General features: G+C 39.6%; 1 protein-coding gene across 1 annotated transcript in view; it reads right to left on the reverse strand.

Annotated features, from left to right (window-relative positions):
• LOC135201024 (methionyl-tRNA formyltransferase, mitochondrial-like) overlaps window positions 1–16897 on the reverse strand; it is a gene marked incomplete in the record, with an annotated part of 74034 nt that extends 57137 nt beyond the window's left edge. Inside the window, 4 exon segments of the mRNA XM_064229864.1 lie at window positions 116–307; window positions 701–949; window positions 13056–13104; window positions 16844–16897. Coding sequence (XP_064085934.1) covers window positions 116–307; window positions 701–942 — 434 coding nt within the window.
• Window positions 16898–20875: the final 3978 nt, after the last annotated feature.

Here is a 20875-nt window from a genome sequence, read left to right on the forward strand (position 1 = left end):
GTACTGCACATGCTACTTAAAGACACATACATTTTCAAATTATTTAAATGATAATAAATGATTGTTTAAATTAAAATATATAAAAACTGTCAGTGCTAAATCAATTAAGACTCACATGGGAAAGGCATCAATAATTGCAGGTGTCAAGAGATGACCAAATGAAACCACTGTGCCAACATCGTATACTCCTTTTGGAACTTCTGTAGGCCAGTGAATAACAGGTATATTTTCTTTCTGACAGTATTGCAGAACTGGAGAGTTTTTCTTCACTGGCGCTGTAACAACATCTAATTTTCCAATTAGGCCCCTAAAAATAAGGATGAAAAACTGTATTGTATAAACATTTCTTATACAAGGGAGGTGATTGCCACTCTGCTGACACTGTTCCTATTAAATACCATTTTGTAGAAAAAGAAAAAAAAAATATATATATATACTATATATATATATATATATATACATATATATATATATATATATATATATATATATATATAATATATATAAATATATATATATATATATATATATATATAAAATATTTATTTTATATATATCTATAATATATAATATATATATATATATATATTGTATGAATGTACTATGTATGTATATATATTTGTCAACTTCTAAGAATGACAAAATCCCAGATAAATCTACATATAAGTAAATTTGGAAATAAATGAATATTTTTCCTTACCTTTCTCTCCCTTTACAAAGTGCATCAAGACTCTCAACTGCAAAGTCATCAGTTCCAAAAAACACAATATTCCATGGGGGTTTCAACTTTACTTTGGTAGTTGACAGACGATTTACTATGCTAAGACAATCAGCAGATAGGGTGGAAAAATAGCTTGTTTTCCCTCTTCTGACCCTCAACTGGTATGGTCCTATCCTTAATATTTTACATTTGTGAAATGAAAGGATTTTTAGAGAACACATTATTTATCTGGAAGAGAAAGAGGAATTATGTTAGCTCATCATGTTGCTCTATTTTCCACAATGCAATTTTCACTGAATAGTAATTACAATTTACAATCTGGTTTTCCAAAAGAGAAAATTAGTTTAGAGAGAAGCTGAAATTTTAAAAGGAAGCTGTTTTTCTCCTAGATACATAAACCGGAGCTGGGACAGGTGTGGAACATAGTATCATGGTGGTTAATTAGTGATTATGAGGGTGAGTGGGGGAATCCCTTCACTTGTCTTACCTCATCATTGAAGTGCACTGAATTTAAGAGAGGCACTGATTTTTATACAATAATACACCACACTAAGTCATTAATTCATTCCAAGACACCTGACTGAGATAAAAAAATTATCTAGGTCCAATGCACTTTAAAAAAACCTGAATAACTGTCTTGCTTCAAGAGTATACCCTAAGGAGAGCTTAACTGCTAAGAATATGAATGACTGCAATAATCTCACAAATGAGTTGTCTCAGCTTGGACTACAGTGGTTCCAGAGGAGCGGGATCATCAGGACCCATCAGGCCCCCTAAGGCATAACCTACATCTCTTCATAAAAAAAAAATAAATAAAAAAATAATAATAAAGACAATGTGCCAGGTTTCAGCTTCATGGCCCAATTTCAACCTCATGAAGAAGCCCCATGAGTTCCAGCAGTTGCTGTCTTAAAAGTATGGCTCTGGACTCTAACCTACCACCAACCCTACACTTAGTAACAAACCGAGCTAGTGGAAGGTGCAGGAGTGAACATGCACGATGGAATTCCCATGTGGCACGCTGCACACTGCAGGTGGAAGAGCTCAATAGAGACCTGTCCCTCAAATGAGAGGGTTCGATGTGAGCCCATTCTACGGAATGTACACAACTCGAATGAGAAGACTCACCCCTCTCCTACCACAAGAAGGCATGGGAGGGAGCCTAACCCATTGTCAGAGCATGCGTGATGCAATGACCTCGCATGCACAGAGCAAACAGACTGTATGTGCCCTTCTCTGTATGTTTACTCGGAAGCAAAAGGAGTGGGGCTATTCTGAAAAACTTTGTGCATCCAATCATAAGACCAAGCACAAGCAGCATGAGCAGGATGTGCAGACTCATCCAACAGAAAGCCTGAGAATTCACATTTGGACGAGGAGGGATCTGCCCTCTAATCTAAATAGGAAGGTGTGAGAACACCTGCCCCACCAGAGACCCCACAATCATGGGGAAAGTCTGGGGATAAGGAAGAAAACCAAGACAAGTTCAATGATGACAACAAAGAATGACAAGAATGCTACGGCTCTTTCCCTTACAAAGTCTTACCAGTCTTCAACACTGAAGAGGAATGTCGTGGGTGGAACTGAAGATAAAATGAAGCAACTGGAGGATCAGCCACTGGAAGGATTACCACAACTTGAGGATCCCCCTTTTTCCACTGTAGCCAAGGAGGCCAAAATATTTGCAAATGCAACAGGAGAGGGTGACAAGTACAGCTCCTCTGCTAATCTGTCTAGGAACACTGTGAAATACAGGCTCTCTGAAATTATGAGAGAAGGCCAAATCTTCTGCAGGTACTCTTAGAGACAACATCTTAAAATTTGAGAGGGCGACATCTGCTGGGGCACACCACCACCAAGAGCTGTTTCCTCCTCTGAAGAGAGGATATAGCCAGACTTCTGCTAAGCTCACTTATTACCCTTCCAAGGAGAGGTAATACTAGTGGCAGACAGAGGGCCAGGTATGGAAGGAGAAAGGAAAGAACCACAAGGATTCAGGGACATCACTGGGGTGTATCCTCCCTGAAGATAGCTGGAAAACAGTTCTCATCCTTCTTCCTCCTCTTACCAAATTTCTCCCACTGTAGAGAACACCAGCTCCACATTCCTTGCAGGAAGAAGCACGAGTATGAAGGTCTACTGTTATGGGAAACATAACAGGCCACAATGTTGCCAAGCCCCTGAAATGGCATTTATCATGTTTCTCCTTCATTACAGCAAAGAAAAAGGACAAAGCAAAGAAAAACAATTCAAAAGTTCATGAGTAAAGAAAATTCTATTCATCCAATGCATTCTACAATCAAGTAGGGATGAGAGTAACCATGGCACATTTGCTTTTCTCAGCAACTGAAGAAAAACTGAAGGGTATTCTCTTATTCATCCCCATAACCACCAATTACGCAACAACCTTTTTACCAAGGTCAATGACCAATCTAGCTTGCAATGACGACTGCTCTTATATAAAAATCAATGAACCTGCTTGATTGCTGGACAGCTGGGAACCTCCTGATCTGTAGATCAAACTGTTCACATATCCAAGATATGTACAAGAGCAACCACAGCAGTCAGGGCAGCTACCTTGCCTCTGAAGTGTACCCTGGAGTATGGTCTATCAATGAAATGTATTCAACGAAGAAGCAGTGACTGCTTTCCCAAGATCATGAAACTCTCAAATAAGCCAAGCAATCTTTTGTAAAAACTGTTCCAACTCTGCCTGAATAGGTTCTGAAGGAGAAGGACCATTAAGAGTTAAGAGATAACAGATTCTCAACGCATGAGTTGGACCCTCACCTGGTAGAGAAGCTGGTATACATGTACCAGTCTACCCCTGTGAGCTTTCTCAGATTTTGAACACAAAGATTCTTAGCAGTACCAATTGCAGAACCACAAGGTGAGGTCTTGTGACCAACTGAAATAGTTGTCCACATTCTTCTGGACTTAATTTGATTGCATAAATGTTTACGCACTATCTCTCACAAACACATCTGTCTTGTGATGCAGCGACCTTCCATGTGTGAACACTGTTGAAAGCAAATGATCCAAGGATCTCACGTGTACACAGGAGTTCTGACGGGATATGAACCCACCCAAGTGATCATACATTCACATGAATGCATACCATTGATGCCTAACAGTATCATTATGTGGTGATCTTTTGTATGCATAGATTCGGAGTTCTGAATGAACCAGGCACCACACAAAGGTTAACAAATCACAATCATATAGGTCATTGCAATACTCTTAGGTATCGTAAAGTACCGACCTGTTGAGTATGAACCTGCTGTATGTGCACGATCCATGAATTATTCATGTGTTGAGCAAGAAGGCAGTGCACACTCTTCTATGCATACCTCAGCAGCAATATAAACAGGGACAGAGCCTGAGATATTCCTTAGGTCTTAAATAGAAATGGGGAGACACTGTTTCATGAGTGAGCTCAGAGAACCCAATGTCAACCCTATTTACAACAGATGTCTCACCCGCTGGTGAGGGAATGTGGTTGGCCATCCCCAAACAAAAAGGAAGGTGCTCACTCAAAGTCCAACAGAACTTCTTGTGAGAGAACTTTGCAATGCAGAATAGGCAGAAGAAGATATGGAGGAAGAGAAGAATTTGATGGGAAAAAAAAAAAAGTAAGAATATATCCACTGGCATTCCACTTTGTTCCATCTACAAGCCTTATCATCCTCCCTCGGCTATGATACAAAACATGATGAGAGAAAAACTAGCATCTGGGGAGTATGGCCTGTGCTCAATATCACAGGTATACTGCCACAGGCAAGACATCCACAACAGGAGGCTCAACAGTGCTGCGTTCCTTAGCAGCAACAGCAAAAAGACGGGCACTCAGGATACCGAGAGACAGATATATCTGTCAGTGCTTGAGCAAAACTGCCAATGAGGCAGGGCTAAGCAGGATGAGCCATGACTACATGCTGCAGCCTCACCTGGGGAAAGCTCAGAAAATGCACCTGGGTCTACACTGTCAGAGAACACAGTCTGGTGGCCTACCCTCACATGCATACCCATCTCAGTAAAAAAAACACACACACGCCATACATACAAATAAAAAATATAGAAGTTTTAGTTGGGCAGTCAATGCAGCAAGACTTCCTTACTCGACCGTGGCTGAAGGCTAAAAGTGCTAGCTTACAGCAGATAAGGATTTCCAACTATACTCACCTGCCTACATCCAATCAACCTTCTTTTTACTAAGTTTCAAAGTCCATTTCAACTTAAAAAGACAACCAGAGTACTCTTACATAGATTTGTATTTCTGTAGGAAAAATATTTGATTAATGTATTTAGCTAGTACATAATGAAGTATCAATGGCTAGTGCCTCCTTTAAATTTTACATTTATGCATTACTTAACAGATATTATGCAAACAAGGGTTCATTTCCTAATTTATATCTGCAATGCCATTTCATTAGTATTTCATTTTACCCTATAATATCTCAATTTCCTCATAACTTTGCCCCTCAAAGAAACATGAATGAAAATTGAACAGTCTAAATTTAGGCATAGGCTGCAGAGCAAATATAGACAGAGGGGTCACGAGGTCTGGCCTAGGCTATCCCTTAACAGTAGTATGCATTTTAGAGCGAATATGGTATTATTTTGCTTTAAACTAATATTGTATTTTGAAATTATATAATTTTCCTATATTTTAAAGCAACAAATACTTTGTGTTTCTGAAATTCATTTCGTTAACAAATAAGTACCTTATACAGTGGACCCCACCATTATATCCTACAATTCATGGGACCACAGTGGGAAAAATGATTTTTGGGTGGAAGAAAACACTAAATGAGCAAAGCAACCCCTAAGGTAGGCTAAGGTAGGAGTTTTAGGCCTGAGTATGGATCTGGTATCCTAAGTTAAGTTAGATGAGGGTTCAGAGGAGGGCTTAGGCCTCTCAAGGTTGTTAGGTTACAAGTACTTAGACTACTAGGGGTAGATCTTATATAACTATTCCGCGGCGACCTAGACTATGGCAGTTGCGGTTTTTCTATGCAGTTTTACCTCCTCAACAAGAATTTGAAGTAATTATTTATTTGGTAACTAGCAATACCGGCATTTCTACAGAAGCAGTCCGCACGGACTGCAAGGAATGTAACCGCGGATACGACATCCACCAGGGATTGGCGCGTCCAATGTATTTTGCTGTGTTTAGTACTGGCCCCTGGGGGGTTAATTACAGTCGTCCGAATAAATATTACTTAAAATTCTTGTTCAGTATAGGTAAAACTGCATAGAAAAACCGCAACTGCCATAGTCTAGGCCACCGCGGATAAGTACCCCAGATCTACCGCGATACCCTACTAGGTAGCTATACCTATTACTAGCTGACGAAATGAATGACTTAAATGCTCAAAGCACACATAGGAATATGATATTTTGGTAAATATAAATAATAACTCCGCATTGGATATTTCTTTGGAAAGGTATTTCTACAGAAGCATTCCGCAATGACTGCAAGGAATGTAACCGCGGATACGACATCCACTAGGGATTGGGGTGTCCTATGTAGTATTTCGCCGTGTTTAGTACTGGCCCCTGGGGGTTAATTACAGTCGTCCGAATAAATATTACTTAAAACTCTTGTTCAGTAGTAGGTAAAACTGCATAGAAAAGCAGCAAGTGCCATAGTCTAGGCCGCCGAGGATACGTACCCTAGATCTACCTTTGGAAATTACAGTTTCCTATACCTACCTAGGCCCTAGTATTCGGGTTGCTTATTACGTAATTCACCGTTATTTTTGGGCGGTCAACTGTAATTAACCCCCCTACTAAACACGGCGAAATACTACATTGGACGCCCCAATCCCTGATGGATGTACTAGGGTTACCTAGCTAGTATTTGCGTTTACGTTCCTTGCAGTCCGTGCGGAGTTGGGTATTCTTTAGAATTACCGATATTTTCAAGTCCAAAATGCAATAAGGGTTTAAACTGAAATTTTACCACGGATAGCTACAGGGTGACCTAACGAGCTGGCTTATTTTCACCATCGGATTTCTCACGGCTGACCCAGTTTCTCTACTTTGTACCTAGGTAGATCTACCATACTTAACTAGCTACTACTACTAGCTAGGTAGTACCTAGGTAGTAGGTACTTAAGCCTAGGTATCCGCTCCCAGCAATCAAATATATAGGCTAGGTTAATAGCTAGCTAACCAAAACTACTTTAGTATTAGGCTATGGTTGACGTGAAGTTCGGTAGGTCAAACTTGTAACGCACTTTTTTCACGTTCTACTAGTGTAACAACGTAAACTGGATAATGGTATTACTAGTTACGACTACAGTACAGTCACACAGTGTACGTGAACTGAAATATTATCAAAATGCAGTAATGTAGTAATAGTAGTATTACTTAATGGTTTCATATATAACGGCTCCCATCATAATTCTATTTTGCCTTAGGATCCGCTTGTTGAAGTATACGTATGTATATTTTCTATGTACTTACCATATATATATATATATATATATATATATATATATAATATATATTATAGATAGATATAGATATAGATAGATATAATTATATATATATTATATATATATATATATATATATATATATATATATATATATATTATATATATATATATATATATATATATATATATATAATATATATATATATATATATAGTATATATATATAATGTGTTACATTTAATTGATATCGGAGTCAAGTGTTTATAAAATTAACTGAAACCACAAATAAGGGTCCATCTAATTTACGCGTCTCTTCAAAACAGTATTGTAATATTCGAAAACGAACTTTGTCTTTTCTTCAGGTTGTAAAATCTGATTATAGTGAATGAGTTTTCAAAAAACTTTTTATGTGCACCTCTAATTTGTCTTTATAATCTCCGTGAATATTTTGTTTATATTATTAAGGGATACCTACTGGTCTGAGATCTTTACTCGAATACTGTTGTGTGGTGTCGATGTCTGCCTCTTAAAGAAGATTAAATCTCTTTTAGAGAGTGGTTCGTGGTGGTAGATATTCCCTAAAGCTGGGTTCACACGATCATTCGTGAATGTCACTCACAAGACTGTATTTGAACACTATTATTCATGAGAATACACTATTATTGTTGAATGTCATTCCTACCATCAGTCAACTCAGTGGTGACAGCGCATGATTGTCTTGAGTGAACTCCGGATGAGCAACCGCTCTGTTGCCATAATGTTGGCATTTTCATTAAAGAGGAGTCGTAACCTTTCACTTCTAGTTTATAATTATAGACCTTGTGGCGGGATCACAAGCTCAAAAACAAGAGGCAGAATTCTCACCTCCCCCCCCCCCCCCACCCAACATAAACTAAACCAATCCAACTGCCAAACCCACCCACAGTCACACTTTCCTCTTTACACTACAGAATACAAGCAGGACAATTGGCCTACACCTGCACACAGGACAACAAAAAAACAAACACGTGTACTCACCTAACTCCAGATACTCCGGGTTATGTTGTGCTGTCCGCTGGTCAAGGTCACTGAGACACCAACAACAACAAAGACATCCAAGAACCACAACCCAACATCACAACACCCAAGGACTACAACCCCACAACTCAACAGCACAATACTCAAGGACTACAACCCCACAACTCAACAACAAACAAGGAACACAACCACAACAAAAGACCACTCCACAAACAATCACCAACACAAAAAGGCAACACACACACACACACCCACTAACAATCCCAAGGAATCACAACCCTCAACTATAACAATCACATACAACCCTCAGGAACTCAAATGCACAACAAATCCAACAGCACAGGCACAACTCTTAGGCAACAATATCAAACTAAACAAAACAAACAACAAATCTATAACACAACCCAACTGACTTTCAATTCCTTCAAGACTGCTGCCGACACTACTATCACCAGCTCTCACCAAAGACTGACTAAAGACTAACTCAAAACACAGAACTCTAAGCTCCAACAGCACCAGCAGACAATCCAGAACTCACCAACAGCCAATTCAGTCGTTAACCATCCAACCACCAATTATACCCTCTCTCTCTCTCTCTCTCTCTCTCTCTCTCTCTCTCTCTCCACACACACACACATAGACGTTGGCAAATGGAACTCCATAACTCCTCTATATTTCCTCATCCGTTACATTTGACAACGTCTCTTTACACTCACAACACCCACACTAAATAGCCTTCTGCAACACCCACGGATGCTCAGACGCAGACTCCCTGGATCTTGTTTGAGGGCCCTCATACATACTCTCAGTTACCACCATCAACTTCTCTCAGACCACTTTCAGTCAGATTGCCATTACCCTCTCCCTCACTACCATCCTCCCAGATCCCATTCACTATCTCATCCACCCCTTCCAACTCTTGTCCCAATATCTCTTGCAACTCTGCCACCATTTACACTCTTGCCAAACTCCCGAAGAGATTCATTCATACTGCCAACTACATCCTTACCACCTGATTCCCTTCCTGGTGAAACTTCAAACCCACACACGCTATATGTATTATTCCTCCCCCTCAAATTCATCCGTATTACATGCCTTATCCACCATTTTTACCCTAACACTAACCCCTCTATCATGCAGCTCACGTTTCTCCCTTTTTTTCCCTTGCCTTACCTTCTTCCACTTTCTTCCATACTTAACCAACACCAACTGCCGATCTTCCAGACCAATTTGCTGACCGACACTTGCCTCACATTTATTCACCCTCAACCACTCACTCATCGCATTCTCCTGAACATACTGTCACATACTAGAGGACCCACCCAACTGAATCCACTTAACACCTAGTTTCCCGAATTCCCAACCTGACTCATCTTCTTTCACCTACACACTTGCCACGTGACCTTCCATTCCATATTCAACACATTTCGCTTGCTGTTCTTTACACTTCCTAGCATAATGCCCATTCTTCCCACAGTTACCACAAATGGGTACCCTGACATCCACTAGCTATGTGCCCTGCCTGTCCACACCTATAACATTTAATATCCCTATCTTTCTTACACTCGCTCACTAAATCCCCTGTTTGCCCACACCCGAAGCACACTCCTAACGCCCATCGACATTCATTCTTCCTATGTCTTCGCTTACCACATCTAGAACACTGCTGCTCTCACTCACAACTAACTGACCCCACTCTTCCAACACTCGCACTCCTATCTCTTTCAGGGCTAACTACACTCACGTTACTTGCCCTAACACTCCTATCTACAACTCGCTCTGCCATTTGCCTCGGCCCTTCCAAAACTGCCTCCCTATAGCTCTTAAATTCTGGTATAACCTCAGCTACTTCAGTCTTAACACTAACACTCTTACTCTCTTTCATACATCTATCTAACTCGTAATCTTCTACTATTTCTAAAATGTCGTTCCACATCAACCTTTAATTTGTCCATCGCATTTTTTCCTTACGTTTCAGATTTATAAACTCATATACACTCTCTGGCACAGTCGCCAACAACTTCCTCACTAACTCCTTACACTCATTTATCCCTTCGTCCCCAAACTTTTTCTTGGCTAATGTTTCTAACCTACAGACATACATTGACAACGACTCACCAACATTCATTCTTGCCTCTTCAAAATCTTGCTTTCTCCCATATCTAATGCTACTCTTTATCCTCTTTGCCTGTTCTACAATCCTAGCTTTCACATTCTCTATACTCATTACCCCATACATATTCAACAAAAATCCCGTCAAAAAGCTACCTAACTCTCTTGCCCAGACTCTCTTGTTATCCCCATTCTTTGCCTCACAATACCTCTCTTATTCCTTAAAAAAGTTCCCAATGTCCCTACTACCATATTCATTGTATTGTGCACATCGGGGTACCTCTCTCATATACACAGCCTTTCGTATTTCCTGCTCACTCTCACTCTCACTTTCGCTACTTCTATTCTGACCCCCCTTTCCCTCTTCCAAATACACCGAATCCACTTCCATACTCACGTCCATACTCTTGACTACGCTCTTCTTACCCATCTTTCTACCTACCTGTTTCCACTCACCGCTATCCAAATCACTCTCAGCCCTTTCCCCAATGTATTCAGTCCTAGTCTCATCCTGTCCGTCAACCTTACTAACCTTCTATCCCTTAGTCTTCTTCTTTTCCTCAGCCCCCTTCTTATTCTTGTCCTCAGGTTTATCCTTATCCCGTGTCTTCCCCTTCTTTCCCTTACCTATCACAACCAAATTACCTTCGTCACTCCTACTCTCATCCACTTGCTCTTCCACTTTCTTTACCACTCCTGGCCCGTCACAAGACCCAGTAGGCCTACCTCCTACAGCTCCCTCTCCCATGAATCCCTCCATCATTTCCTGCATCTTCTCTTGCATTGCATTTGTCATTACCCCGAATTTTTCGTTCATTTTCTCAACCATTCTCTCTTCCGCTGCTTTCACCTCTTCTTTCATTTCCACTTTGGCACTCCTTAGCATTCCTCTCATTTCCTCTAACTCGCTCTTCGTCTCCTCACACTCTACCCTCAACCTCTCATTCTCCACTTCCAACCTTTCCTTAGCTTCCCTCGCCAACCTCAGCTCCTCCTTCAGCCTCTCTATCTCCTTCCATCCTCACTTTCTCTACCAATCACACAACTCACTACCCCAATCGTCTGCAGCTGCCGCACCAACAGTCCCTGTTCGGGCACCAAAAATAATGTGGCGGAATCACAAGCTCATAAACAAGCGGCAAAATCCCCCCACATAAACTTAACCAATCCAACTGCCAAACCCACCCTCAGTCTCACTTTCCTTTTACACTACAGAATACAAGTAGGACAATTGACCTACACCTACACACAGAACAACAAAAAAACAAACACATGTACTCACCCAACTCTAGATACTCCAGGCTATGCTGTGCTGTCCGCTGGTCGAGGTCACTGAAACACCAACAACAACAAAGGCAACCAAGAACCACAACACCACAACCCAATAACACAACACTCAAGGACCACAACCCCACAACTCAACAGCACAACAACAAACAAGGAACACAACCACAACTCAACAATCCAGCAAACAACAAGGAACTCAACAACACAACAACAAACAAGGAACACAATCACAACAAAAGACCACTACACAAACAATCACTAACACAAAACGCCAACACACATACCCACTAACAACACCAAGGAATCACAACAGCTCACCAATAACAACCCTCAACAACTCACAACCACACCAAGAAACTAAACAGCCTCCAACAATAACAACAACCCTCAACTATAGCAATCACATACAACCCTCAGGAACTCAAAAGCACAACAAATCCAACAGCACAGGCACAACTACTCTTAGGCAACAATATCAAACTAAACAAAACAAACAACAAATCAATAACACAACTCAACTGACTTTCAATTCCTTCAATACTGCTGCCGACACTACTATCACCAGCTCTCACCAAAGATTGACTAAAGACTAACTCAAAACACAGAACTCTAAACTCCAACAGTACCAGCAGACAACCCAGAACTCACCAACAGCCAATTCAGTCGTTAACCATCCAACCACCAATTATACCCTCTCTCTCTCTCTCTCTCTCTCTCTCTCACACACACACACACACAGACGTTGTCAAATGGAACTCCATAACTCCTCCATAAAGGTCCTAACCCCTCAATTGGATGGTTGCTTTTGTATATACAGTAGTTGTAAAACTATGCGTCATGACCCAAGGTTGGGTCGCGAGATCAATGTTCATGGGTCGCAGGGACGCAGGAAAATGATTGCGCTTTCAGTGTATTTCAGTTACTTAATTGAATTCTTCCTTTAACCACAAATTAATTATGTAATGTAGGTTCATCCTCCCCCAACAATGAATAAAAAGTAGTGCCATGGACTCTACCAGTCAAGTTTTGTGAATGAAAAGCAGTGCCATGGATTCTGTCAATTTAGTTTTGTGAATGAAAAGCAGTGCCATGGATTCTGTCAATTTAGTTTTGTGAATGAAAAGCATTGCCATGAATCCTGTTAGTTTAGATTTGTGAAAGGGAAAAGCAGTGCCATGGATTCTGTCAATTTAGTTTTGTGAATGAAAAGCAGTGCCATGAATCCTGTTAGTTTAGTTTTGTGGAAGGGAAAAGCAGTGCCATGGATTCTGTCAATTTAGTTTGTGAAAGGGAAAAGCAGTGCCATGGAAACCACTAGTTTTGTTTCGTGAATAAAAAGCTGTACACGTTATTCATTTTTCCCAAAATAAAGTGTATATATCACCGTCAGTCTCTTTCTCTTTACTTTGCTCTGGGTCGCAAAGGATTGAAATGTTCCAAATAGGGTTAGTTACGAAAAAGGACAAGTCCTACCTCTTGTGTAGCCTCCATTGAGCTTCGGCTCTGTCGGTTTTTCTGTGTCCTGTAGAAAAAACAGTTCATAAAAAAAAACCGTGAATAGGTTCATAGATATCCTCAGTACTAGCAAAACTTTTTTTAGTCATGAATATTCTTTGATGTCCTTCTTAAATTACTTCTTAAATTAATTTTGACATCATCGATAGTGGCATCCCTTCTTTAACCTGAAAATGTCTAAAGTTTTTGATACACAGAACTTCTTTTGTCTTTCCTCATGTGATTTTCATTTTGTATGTCCCAAAGTTCAGGCAAACCTTTATATATATCAATGAAATACTGCAGCAGAGCCTTGCGGTCATGATTTTCAGACAGCGTTGCCATCTCTTGGCGCTGAAGTACTTAAAGACATGAAAACACTGACACGATTGATGCCAAGTCAACAGAGTAAGATCACTCTTTCACTCATTCCATAAGCTCTGCCCACAAGAATGATACGCGTGAATGACGGATTTTAAAATATTTAAACATCCATCATTCACGGTTTTCGTGACTGACATTCCATCATTCCGCTGTTCACAGGGTAAATCGGAATGACATTCACGGAATATTGACATTTTGAATAAAGGTGTGAACTTGGCTTGTTCGCAATTATGACTGGGACCATGAAATGACGGGTGGTGTCGTGTTTGTCACTTTTTCGTAAGTTGCATTTTAACTGATCTGTCAAATTCGCAAATTGATCCCTGATCTTCTTCCGCTGAGAGCGACCAGATTTGCTGAGGGCAACACCAATATGCAGTAAATGTGCCGCGCTTTAGAACGTCTTAGTTCCAGTCTCCAGAGGTCCTTTATTCCCCACACCGCTGGACTGTGGAACAGTTTCCCTAAAGATGTTGTGCATTTGAATCCTCAACAGTTCAAGCAAATATACAAGGCATTACTACCCTAAATCAATTCTTCTTGTATTGTATAATTTACTTACATTTTTAATTTTTTTCTAACTGACATTTTTCCTGTATTTTCTATAATTCTTTTAAATGAATACCAAATTCTTTGGAAGCTTGAATTTCAAGTCGATGGCCCCAGTGGGATTGTTCTGTAAGAATAGGGTTCATCTGATTAATAATAATTCTACGTTCCCAGCTTTTAATATAATGATGAGACATTCTGCATTAACTGTACAAGATTCTGCTTTAACAGTTTGAACAATGTTGACTTGGGCCGTTTGAACCTTCTTCTTTATTCATTTCCATTTTATCGAGGTCAATTTTTGCGCCCTGTTCACTTACAAGAATTTCTGTCTTGGTTTCAAATTCTACTCAACTCAGGTGACGTATTAGAACCAGTGGCGCAACTAGAACTTGCGGCCCCATTCCCGTGCTAGAAAGCACTAAAATGGTGAAAATTAGACGCACATTTCAATCCTTAACATCTCAATCATTTATTTTATTTCATAAAGCTCAACTAAAAATAACACAGCAGTTTTACAACGGAACCCTATGATTTTTGTTGGAAGAGAATTCGCTAATAACATCAAGGTCAACTGATTAGTAATTTCATGCTCTATTGACAATCTGAGCTGACTCACAGTTGATCTTAGATAGGTTTTGATTAGTTTTAACAGGGAGAAGCTTCTCTCACAACTGGCACCACTTATTCCGACATACAAGAACAATCTCAACATTCTAACAATATTTGGAACACAGATATTAAGGTTGGTCTGTTGAATGAACTGCTCAACAGATGGCAGAGTGCCGGACCACCCCGGCCCCGGGACGGTGCCGGCTGGGGAGGACCGCTCCCTTAATTACGTCACTGACTAGAACATACTGTAAACTTACTCGCGGTACTCCTTTGAGTAAGGCGCATCAAGTATCTCTGTAAGTTCCTTCAATGTATTTTTTGAATAAAGGATAGTGTCTCACTGCATAGTTCACAGGTTTTGGTATATGGCTTTCCAGAAATTTGTCAGACTGTCGGTAAAGACTCTCCCGCTCTTGCATTCTCTCACAACTTTACTGGATCCATTCATTATCTGAAATCTTCTCACTCTGTTTTTTTTGTTTTTTTTTTTTTGCTTGTGTCATTCATTAAATTTTCTCCCTTCCATCTCTTCATTTTCTTCAAACGTCTTTTTTTTTACTATTAATTATATTAATTGTGCACGCCTGTAAAAGGATTTTTCATATTCTTTCTTTTCTTCTAGGTTATTATCATTACTTTTTGGGGGGTTGGGGAGGGGACTATCACAGTCCTGCAATTCGACTGGGTGGTGCCTCTAGTTTTTCCAGATTCCTTTTCAGGGATCTTGGGGTCGTGCCTAGTGTTCCTATGATTATGGGTACAATTTCCACTGGCATATCCCATATCCTTCTTATTTCTATTTTCAGGTCTGGATACTTATCCATTTTTTCCCTTTGTTTCTCTTCAACTCTGGTGTCCCATGGTATTGCGAAATCAGTGAGTGATACTTTCTTCTTGATTGACAAAATCAAGAAGAAAGTATCACTCACTGGTATCGTAATACCACGGGACACCAGAGTTGAAGAGAAACAAAGGGAAAAAATGGATAAGTATCCAGACCTGAAAATAGAAATAAGAAGGGTATGGGATATGCCAGCGGAAATTGTACCCATAATCATAGGAACACTAGGCACGACCCCACGATCCCTGAAAAGGAATCTGGAAAAACTAGAGGCTGAAGTAGCCCCAGGACTCATGCAGAAGAGTGTGCTCCTAGAAACAGCGCACATAGTAAGAAAAGTGATTATTATTATTAGTATTATTATCATTATCATTCAGAAAATTAACCCTATTTATATGGAACAAGCCCACAGAGGCAATTGACTTGAAAATCAAGCTTCCAACGAATATGGAGTTCATTTGAAGGAATTAACAGAAGGTGACAGGAAATACAAAAAGAAGAGATCAATTTTTAGAAAAACAAAAGAAAAGAGTCCTTCCACTCTAATTTGTTGAATTCCTCCTTTGGCTTCTTTCTTCCTCGTTTTATTCTTTCCGAAAGGCTGCTCTGTATTTATTTGTTTCATTGGTCTCTCTGATTCTTCAAAGTTGATTGAATCTCCTTCTCCACCTTGCGCTATTTCATCCTCCATGTTTTGTAGGTATATCCTTGCAAATTCTTCTGTTACCGGCAGTCACTACCTCATTTCTTTGACTATCCTAGTAGAGTTCTTACTCACATTTGTTTCAAATCGAACCTTCACTAGGCTTTACCTCGTCAAGTTTCATGTACTACTCAAATTTTCATGAATTCCTTGGGTGACTAGAACAAAGCCTATAGAGTACTGATGGTTACCTGGGCTCCATGCTCGTTCACCTCCACACTTTGGCTCTCAATTTAGTTGTGTGAAGTCACATTCACCCATTATGTTCCATAATAGTATACTTGGATCCACATACATGCACAGAAAGACCAAAAGTCGTAATTGCATATCCTAGCATAAGCACAACCCTGAAGCCAACATCATGCCACTAAATAGTACAGCAACACACCTCAAGTGAAGGGCAGTTATCCAGGTGCAAAGCCACAGGTAAAAGGACAAGGAAAGGGCGGCTGATTAGGAAATTACGACACTTGACGACTGGCAATCTGCCTGATATCGTGTACTCAAAAAATAATACTAATTAATAAAAACATTAACGCAAAGAATTTTACGTCAACTTTGTGCAATAACAGAAGTAATCATAGTCATGGAAACATTGAAAGTACAAAAATAGTCAGCCAGCTTCAGGAACTGCAGGGCAAGAACAATGTGCAAAAGAGTCTGTCCCAGTCCTACCTTGCTCTCGACATCATTTTCCAAATGCCACAGCTTTCTTCCCCGCCTTCATCCTCATCTAGTTGATGTCTGTATGGCGCAGTTGGCTGCAGCGTATAATAGTGTTGTACGTAACACTCTTATTAACAAACAGTTCTATTCTAGTCATTCACTGCAAACGCTGATCCGAATACAAGATGTTGGACGACGCGACGTCGCCGATGCAGCAACCCCAAACATCCTTGTGAACATCAAGGAAAAAGGAACAAACAAATAAAGAAAACTCTTGAGCATTCTCGAGAAAAATAGGTCTGGAAATATATTACACAAGTAAAACCGTAATCACATTTAATGGTTAGAAAAGAGAAAAATTGAAGATGCTGTATTTTGTAGCTCTTGTACCGCATGATAATTCCCTTTCCCTACGAAAAGACTGCTCTCTCTCCTTCAGCTACGGATGTTGTCCTACAATGGTCTACCCAATAAGATACAACAGTTCTCTCCACTCGCTCCTATTGATATAAACGGTAGAGGCCGAATTAGCAACAAATGGTAGGAATTCATCTTACTGCATTATGCCGTTTCACAACGGGGGTGCGCTTGCAACAATTAAGCTAAGAACAAATCGACCCTGACCTCACGACGTACGTGTTTATGGGTTAGGGGCTTCGGTGATTGAAACCACTCTTATTTGTAGATGCTCGTCAGTAGTACGTCGTCTCTCCTAACTGGTTTTCTAGTTGTAAGTCTGATGAATGATGGCGGTAACAACAACAGTAACACTGATTATGATTATCATGAGCAGTAGCGCAGATGGAAGAAGCCATCTAAACACAAATGAAACGCACGAGAGAGAGAGAGAGAGAGCGCAAATGTGATTCTGTTGCCATTTAAATGCCATAAAAACCAATGTAGCTGAAAAGTTGATTCAGGGACGTTGACCTCATTTATACAGCTACTTAATTCATTATGTTTCGTGTTATTTTTTTTTTCTCCAAAGGAAACAGTTCCAGAATGTGACAAAGAACATTTATTGTCCCGCTCTTCCTAATTTCAGTATCAAAGTTTGAAACCTATGTGCAAACATAAAAGGGAAAATGTCCACACACTACATGGTGTTGCCATAAACTAAACGTGAGATCTATCGGCCTTGATATGCATATTATCCAAGTTAGTCTTAACCAGCACTCATTCTTCCGCTCCCTTGGTATGCAAACAATGTCTCGCTTACGTTTTCGTTACTTTGCTTTTGTGCTTCTTTGAATTTCCCGTAATCTGCTGTGTAAGTAGAAATTTTTCTTCATTCATCTGATCTCATTCCTCTGCGTCTATATTATCATTTCAGTATGTTGAAAATATTCAGTACTGTCATCCCTATATCTTCATTCCACATTCTTCTACCTTCCCTACTGAATATGCTTGTGACATTAACTTTTGTGTTTGTGTGTATGTGTGTTTGGAAATGTACTCACTTTGCGTCAGTTAGGAATATATTTGGCAACAATCCCTTGATAAATTTTAAATTGCTTCTCTAAGTTCGATACGCATTTTACAGTTGCTGTGACACCTTTTATTTCGTGTTAATACTTCTTACATTCGCTTCGTAATATTTATACATTCACTCTAGGACAGATAGCTCGCCTCGAAAACCTACTCATTTCATATCATGAGAGCCGAGGAGGTTCTCGAAAACTTTTGTCTAGATTTTTTCTTCGTTGTATTGTTCACGTTCTTACGATATGTTACGACTAATTTTGCACTGGGTTCTTTTTTCGTTCCTACTCTAGCCAATTAGCTCAATAATTTTCTTACGGATAACTTAAACTTTTCACAAGTTTATGTAGTTTTTCTCTGTTCTCTTCAATAGTGTTAGACAGTCCACCTCTATACATAACCTCATCCCCAACCATCCCTATCTCTCTTGTCCCACAAATTAGGTTACTTCATTCGTTTTTTCCTTCTCACAGTGTACACAGAAATGTGAGATATAGGGTAAAGCAATATAATCTGTCCAAAGTTTTGCCTCTACTCCAAAACAGCAAGTCACTTTCCTGCACTTTTACTCAAGATTAATCTTTGTCTTAAGAGTGTTGTAAAGCTAAAACATTAACTGAGAATGTCACTTTGCTTCATCTTAAAGTCCTGCTCCGTACCACCACGAGGGTCTATGCTATAGAGATTCACATCAACCGTGCATTTGATGTCTAGGACACTCCCTTACGACGCTCCTGATTGGCTGTTGATAAGCTAGTCACAGGGTTGGAAAATCTCAGTCTCTCTCGATATTCACATAGACAGAATGCATATCCACCACTCCTGAGGGATACGTCTTTCAAAAGTGTCCCTCAGGAGAGATGGAACGTACATCCTGCCTATGTGAACTCTCGAGAGACAGAATTTCCAGCCCCGTGAATGGCTTATCAACAGCCAATCAGGAGCGTCGTAAGGGACTGGCCTAGACATCAAATGCACGGTTGATGTGAATCTACCATAGGAGAAACTGGACTCGCAAGTGTTATTGCACAAAACGTACAATCTAGTCTCGTATGTGTAATGTGCCAAATAATCAATCATCATACTGGTCATGCTTCCTCAGAGTAAAGATTCGTATCTGAGAAAAGAAGCAAGAGATACATGACTTCTCATAGTTGTCAATGCGATCGGTGAGGAAAAGTTCAAGATTTACCACCGGAAGGGAACTACTAACGTTTGAAAATATAATTTCATTGCCAGAAAGAATATTGAGGCAAATCTGAGCTGAAACTTGATGCAAAACGGAAGCGTATATATATATATATATATATATATATATATATATATATATATATATATATATATATATATATATACACACACACACACACACATATATATATATATATATATATTTATATATATATATATATATATATATATATGTGTGTGTGTGTGTGTGTGTGTGTGTGTGTGTGTGTGTGTGTGTGTGTGTGTGTGTGTGTGTGTGTGTGTCATATAAAAGAATGATTTAGTTTCTTAGTCCGGAAATCCACCGAAAGAGACATTTCCGACTATAAATTAGGAATTAGAAATTTTGGCAAAGGTATCATAGAAGGCTGAAATTGTGTCGGCCGAAGTAAAAATATTGAGTAGACATATTCTTAAAAATAGTTAGTATACTTATTCTCAAAAGGCTGAACATGAAAATTGATATAGTGCTTCAAGATAAACAAGATGATTTTAGGGAAAAAGGAAGTTACACAGATGAGAGATGTCTGCTAAGACATATTATGCAACAGTGAATGAAATTGAGAATTCTCCATCTGATGGGTTTAGTTGATTACGAGCAATCATTTGATAGCGTCCACGGACCAGCATTGTGCTTGAGTATCTCGCGTCACTACAGCATTGCTATTAAATCTGTAAAGCCAACAGAAAATCTATCCACGAAGGAAGTAGATGCGAAGTTTTTGTTGATGAGGTCTCGGCAAGTGAACTGCAGGAAATCGTGGAGTGCTGCAAGGGAATGTTGTTGTTTCACTTGAACTATTTGTCCTTCTCACAGATCTTATAATGAAAATAGTACCAGAGATGGAATAGAAGTTTTAGATTGGAGTAACGACTTAGAATATGTATATGATGCTGTCTTAATCAACGCAACACCAAAAGAATGACAGACTTTGCTCAGTAGAATACATCCCATATCCGAGGAGATAATTCTATAAATAAATCTAAAAAAAAATAAGTTATTGAGGACGGAGTGTGCAAAACCGACGGGTACGGTTATTTTTAGGGGTTTCAAATGTTTACGAACAGTGCTATCCAGTACAGGCGCTTTTGAGTTGGTATTCAGTGAAAACAAATCAAACATTGCGCAGGCTGAATAAGATTCAGAAATCAAATACACTGAAATTGCACACTAAAGTAAGAACTGTGCAATTTGTATTGCTATACGGACAGATTCATGGCATGACAAGAATATTAGGAGTCACATGAGTTAGAAATGATTCCATAGGGAAAGTGACTAGAGTTCCATATGTAGATGAGATAATGATGTTGGAGAGATGGGGATGGCCT

This window comes from Macrobrachium nipponense, chromosome 27 (genome assembly GCF_015104395.2).
Source record: "Macrobrachium nipponense isolate FS-2020 chromosome 27, ASM1510439v2, whole genome shotgun sequence".
Lineage (NCBI taxonomy): Eukaryota > Metazoa > Arthropoda > Malacostraca > Decapoda > Palaemonidae > Macrobrachium > Macrobrachium nipponense.